General features: G+C 67.9%; 2 protein-coding genes across 2 annotated transcripts in view; one reads left to right on the top strand and one right to left on the bottom strand.

The window, feature by feature from the left end:
• UBE2S (ubiquitin-conjugating enzyme E2S) overlaps positions 1-1,512 on the top strand; it is a 14,612-nt gene extending 13,100 nt beyond the window's left edge. The window contains exons 6-7 of the mRNA XM_012733559.1: positions 262-452; positions 1,071-1,512. Coding sequence (XP_012589013.1) covers positions 262-452; positions 1,071-1,397 — 518 coding nt within the window. The 3' untranslated portion in view covers positions 1,398-1,512. The remainder of the gene's footprint in view (positions 1-261; positions 453-1,070) is intronic.
• A 3,321-nt stretch (positions 1,513-4,833) lies between these two features.
• Positions 4,834-5,723, bottom strand: part of RPL28 (ribosomal protein L28) — a 2,743-nt gene continuing 1,853 nt past the window's right edge. The window contains exons 2-3 of the mRNA XM_012733558.1: positions 5,022-5,515; positions 4,834-4,957 (exon numbers count right to left, since the gene is read on the bottom strand). Coding sequence (XP_012589012.1) covers positions 4,868-4,957; positions 5,022-5,515 — 584 coding nt within the window. The 3' untranslated portion in view covers positions 4,834-4,867. The remainder of the gene's footprint in view (positions 4,958-5,021; positions 5,516-5,723) is intronic.

Genomic DNA, 5,723 nt, shown 5'->3' with positions numbered 1-5,723 from the left:
GGCCAGCCCTGCTCCTTGGGCAGCCCCGAGGCTCACTAGGCGCAGGGGGTGCCCATCCCCGCCTCAGGCTTCTGAGGGATCACCTTGGCCCGCCGCCCCGGGCCGTGCTGGCGGGCACGGGAGCCCGCGGGCAGCAGAGCCGGCGCGGGCCGCGTTGCCGTCGCTTCACCCGCACGGCTGCTGGGTCGTCCTGCCGTGAGAAGACACGGGGGCGCGTGCTGGCCAGGTCAGCCCCCGAGCCCCCCGCTGGTCCTCCCCCAGAGGGCACCCCATACGCTGGCGGGCTGTTCCGCATGAAACTCCTGCTGGGCAAGGACTTCCCGGCCTCGCCCCCCAAGGGCTACTTCCTGACCAAGATCTTCCACCCCAACGTGGGCGCCAACGGGGAGATCTGCGTCAACGTGCTCAAGAGGGACTGGACTGCAGAGCTGGGCATCCGGCACGTGCTGCTGGTGAGCGGGGACCAGGCGGGAGCTGCTGGGGGCAGGGTGACCCCAAGAAGCCGCTGCAGGCCTTGCATGTAGGGCGCACTGCTCGGCCTGTGCAACCCCAAGTCTGCGCCTCCAGAGCGCTTCCGTTGCTGGGAGGCAGCATCACTGCCCGCGGCTGGGGGTGTCTGCGGGGTGGTCAAGCCCCGGGCGCCGCTGGTCCCTGGCACCCGCCATCAGCATCTGCTCCTTACGGCCTAAGAATTTCTGAGTGACTTCCTAATGAGCCCCCCTGGGGCGGCAGTGGGGAGAGCGGGGATTCAGGCGGGAGGGTGGGGCTGCCAGGTAAACACCAAGACCTGCTTGTCCTCCCAGGAGGGTCAGGGTGACCACGCTCCGCCAGGCCGCCCGCCTGCTGCTGCACTGCACGCGCTTTGGCCTTGGTTGGCCGTTCACTGCCTGCGAGCTGGGGAGGCGGCCGGCCCCGTCCCTGTAGTTAGACCTGCGCGGCCGGCCCGGTCCCCCAAGTGTCCCCTGGCCTCCTGAGGAGCCTGGCACGACCTCTGCCCCTTCCTGAGAACGGTGCTTCAGGTGGGGGGGCGGGGCCCTGGGTGGGCAGCCTCCTGACCACACCCCCCACAGACCATCAAGTGCCTGCTGATCCACCCAAACCCCGAGTCAGCCCTCAACGAGGAGGCCGGGCGCCTGCTGCTGGAGAACTACGAGGAGTACGCGGCCCGTGCCCGCCTGCTCACTGAGATCCACGGCGGCGCCGGCGGGCCCAGCGGCGCCAGGGCCGAGGCCAGCAGATCCCCGGCCGGCGGGCCCACCGCGGCCTCTGACCCCACAGCCCTTGGGGGCCTGGGAGGGGCCGAGGGCCCCATGGCCAAGAAGCACGCTGGCGAGCGCGACAAGAAGCTGGCGGCCAAGAAAAAGACAGACAAGAAACGGGCCCTGCGGCGGCTGTAGGCTGCCCGCTCGGTCTCTAAGTTATTTAAGTTATGGCGGGGGGGCTAGGGCGTCGGGCCTGGATTTGTTTTCTAAATAAAGTCGGAAAAGCAGCTCTCGCCTCTGCCGCCGGCCCCAGCCAGGGCTCTGGCCTCTGCCCGTCCACAGCAGCCGCCGGGTCCTGTGGCTTGTGTCGCCCAGGCCGCACCCCGGGAGGTGGGGTTTCGGCCCCTCCAGCCTCTGCCACCTGCAGGAGCCCTGGCAGCTGCTGGGGGAGGGCGGCTGGAGCAGGCGGTCGGCCGGGCCTCGCCCTAGAGCAGTGCCACAGGCAGACCCACGACCTAGGTGAGTGGGCAGCGCCATTCACTTGACGGGGAGCTGGGCGCCGTGAGGGATGCGGGCTGTGCATTGTACCCAGAAAAGTTTGAGTGCTCCCGCTGGCCAGCGTCACCCGAGCACCACTGAAGCCCAGGGGCGGGGGGGGGGGGGGGCCCACCCGAGCCTGCGGCACCAGCAGCCTGGCAGTGGGCCTGGATGGCCTAGCTGCAGGCCAGGTGTGCAGGCCGGGCGGCAGGGCTGCACCCACCCCCTCACACCTCAGTGAAGGCACAGGTGGGCAGACTCCGGGAGAGGGGAGCGGTGCCCGCCAGGAGGGGCCGTCCTGGAACCTGCCAGGCTGATAAAACCTTTTCAGGCGACTGGTTCCTCACGCATTCTAGAATCCACAACTACTGTCTTGTTCTGGCCATGGCTGCCTGCTCTCGCGTGGTGGTAGCACCCCAAAATAGGGGCTCGGGTGAGCCTCAGCACTGAAGCTGTCCTAGCCACCGCAGCAAGAGTTCGACACTCCCCCGCCCGCAGAGCTGATCCCGGGGCGCATCGGCCTGTTCTGGTCCCCCACTGAGTGGTGACTCCTCGCACCCCGCACCTCTGGTCTACCTGCTTTTGCATGCATTAAGTCTTGAAATTTTAAAAACTACATTCAGAAAAAATCATTAGGAATAAATTCAGCAAAGTGGAAAAGTCAACAAAAACAAGCTTTCTACATGCAAATGAAATCCAGACAACACCTGGCCTTGCAATTGCTACGAAAAGGGAGTACCCCACAACGCAGCACCCCACAACGCAGCAAGACAGTTCACCCAGGCTGGAAGCTGGTGCTCCTCGGAGCAGCGCTCACCCACAGCCCGCGGCTTCTGGCGGGGCAGCCACTGCAGGCCGCCAGCCGGCTTCCGCAGGCAGTGGGCAGCTCAGGCTACACTGGGCACCGGCCCGGAGGCGACGTCGCCCGAGGCTCAGGTGCTGGCTCCGAGCTGCCAACGTGCCCGCGGCTTCAGAGGGCAAGTGTGTCTGGGCACCGTCCTGGCTGTCCATTCTGAGGGCTTCACCTGAAGCCACGCATCAGGGACACACCAAAGGCGCAGGGCCTACAGGCCACAAGCCCTCCTCAAAGCCTGCGGGGTCCCCCTGCCAGCGTGAGGTCTCGCCTCAGGCCCGAGCCCACCCTGCACCCCCCCAGATGCTGCCCCTCGGCAGCGTTTCAGCAGATCCAGCTGTTCTCCCCCCACCAGGGCCCTGCACCCCAGTTTTTATGTGCACCGAAAAAAACCCTTACAACACTGCCCATGAGTCGCTCAGCCCTTCGTGCCCGGAAGGCCAGTCAGCTTTCCCCAAGGACGGCCAAACGCCCTGGCGGCCCTCCGCGGCGCAGACGTCAGCGTCTTCCTGCGACAGTCCCTCCCGCAAGGCAGCTTCCGCTGCCCTTGGGCTCACTGCCCACCGCTTCACCATGGACGCCTGGCCGGGTGGGCGTGACCAGCCAGGTGGGGGTAGCCCTGCACACAACCAGGCCCCAGCCATCTGTGGCCTTGAAGGCAGGATGCCCTAGTGGGCTGCTGGTGAGTACGGGTGGAGCAGGTCGCCGGTCCCACGGGCCAGCCCCGCAGCGGCCACAGGAGGGACCGACAGTCAGAGTCCAGCAGGGTCTTCCAGGCCCGCTGCCCTGGCCCCCAGGGCAGTCACGCAGGGCAGCTGGCTTTACTGAGTTGGAAGCACAGGCCTGCGACCACCAGCAGGGACTGCCATGCCCACCCCAGGCTGGGCTCCGCCCCCCAAGCAAGCGGCTATGGAGCCCACGTGGGCAAGCTGGTTCCTGAGGTTTGCTGGCCCTTGCTGCATGGCCAGCAGAGGTCTGCAGACCATCAAGGCAGAGAGCCACTCCCACCCGGCATTATAGGGCCCCCAGACCTGTGAGGGTTCCCAGCCTGTTGGGGCACCCCACTAGGCTCCCACAGGGGAGCCATGACTGCTGGGGAACTGAGGCCAGGTGTGAGGTGACCCTGTCCACAGCCCGGCCCTCCCACAGGGCGCAGCCCCCACCCCGGGGGCCTCTCGGAGACTTCCCCCATTTGGCTCCACTGTGACTTCTGGGAGCTGCAGTCAGTTCCTGGCTTGTGATTCCCCAGGATTCAACCCACACAGACCACTTGAGAGGAACCAGCTCAGATGACCCACCCCAGTGACTGCCCCAGAGCTTGAGGGCCCGGATGGGGCACTGGGGGTGAGCCCCACCCGCAGCCTCCTCCAGCCATTGTGGGGCCGACTGGCAGACTGCCAAAGCCCAGGCCAGTGCTGGGGCTGTGGGGTGTGCGCACAGCTCTAGGGAGCCGAGAGAGACAGGAAGCAGTGAGGTGACGACCAGGCGGGAGGGGTGGCTCTCATAGGCCAGGAAGACCCCAAAGGGGTGGGGGTCAACCAGCACCAGGAGGCTATGCAGCCTGCCAGGGTCTGGGTGTCCTTCCCGCCCCTAGCCCTACTTCTTGGGGGTGGCAACCCACAGAAAGGGCACAGACCTCCACACACACCGGACAGCACCAACTCATGCCTGAGGCCCCTTAGCCCGCTGGACTCCCCCGAGCTGCTTGCTATCACCAGCAAGGCCAGTCTGGCCCCTGGACAGACCCTAAGGGACACACAGGCAGCCACGCCAAGAGGACCCCCCCGGCAGCAGCACCACCATGTGGGGAGCCACAGGCGTGCAGGAGAGGACGCAGGTCGCCTGGCCAGCTAGGTCCAAGCGTGAAGGCCCAACCCCGGGGCAGAGGGCGCTTGCCGGTCACAAGGCCAGAAACTGCCCAACACTCGCCCAAGTGCGCCTGAGCCCCTGGAGCGCCGGGCCCGGGCCGTGTCCAGGACAGACTCGCCTCCGGTGCCTGGGACCAGCACCGTGCCTGGACGCTCCCAGACCAGCGGGTGGCCAGGGCCACCGGCCAGGGTACAGAGCAAGGAGCAGCGGCCAGGACACTCGGCCTCCGGCCCAGGAAGCAGTGGGCCCGGGGCGTTCCGAAGGTCCCGACCATTTCACCTGTGGGCAGGTGCCCTGTGGGGTGGGAGAGGACCCCCAGCAGCAGCCTGGGTGTCGGGTGGGTGGGCGGCCCCCACAGAGGAGCCAGGCGGGGGCGGAGGCAGACACCTTTATTTCTGGGGGACACTCAGGAGCTCTTGGTGGGGCGGGTCCTCTTCCTCTTCACCATCACGGGCTTCTGGCTACGCAGGATGGCGCTGGCCCTCCGGATGGCAGCCTGGGGACGAGGCGGCTCAGTCTCCCCGCACCCCCGCGCCCGCCCCCCCAGGCAACGACCTCACCATGCGCAGGTCCGGCCGGTACTTGTTCTTGCGGATCATGTGGCGGATGCTGCTGAGCGTGGCCCGCGCGTTCTTGTTGATGGTGGTGCGCACATACGAGGTGGCCGGCTTCCGCTGGCCTGGCGGGACACGGGCGGCCGGGTCAGGGGGAGCGGGGACCACAGAGGGTCCAGGACACAAGGGTGCCACCTCCCGCCCTGCGGCCCGCACCCCACAGCCAGGGTGACGCTCAGCCCTGGCAGGCCCGCCCGGCGCCGAGCCGAGCCCCGCCAGCTGCTGCTGCTCCGGCCCCTCTGGCTGGTCCCCGAGGCAGCGGTCACTGCCGGTCACTCTAGGCCAAGGCACAGGCACCGTCCCGAGCTGACGCCGGGCAACGAGGAGCGCTTGCTCCTCCCCAGACAGGGGAAGCACCCCTTTCTCCTGCAGGGAGCAGCAGGCGCCCAGGAGCGCACCGGGACGGAGAGCAGAGCTGCCCAGCACACGCTGGGTGGGTCACCCCATCCAGTCCCCCTCCCGTCCCCCTGCTTCCCGCGGTCCCAGGAAGGCACCCCCCCAGCCCTGCGACCTGCACAGCAGGAGGCGCAGGGCAGTGGGGTGCCGAGGGGCCCGCGGGCCGGCCGCGCCAAGCGGACCACCCTGCCAGGCCGCCAAGGGCCTTTCCCTGACACCCCGCAAGGAGAGTGCGCGGGGCGGCCCGGCCGA

The sequence above is a fragment of the Condylura cristata genome, unplaced genomic scaffold (genome assembly GCF_000260355.1).
Source record: "Condylura cristata isolate star-nosed mole 26May11 unplaced genomic scaffold, ConCri1.0 scaffold00041, whole genome shotgun sequence".
In the NCBI taxonomy this organism is placed as follows: Eukaryota; Metazoa; Chordata; class Mammalia; order Eulipotyphla; family Talpidae; genus Condylura; species Condylura cristata.
The sequence above is the reverse complement of the archived record's forward strand: the minus strand, read 5'-3'. Positions and strand labels throughout refer to the sequence as shown.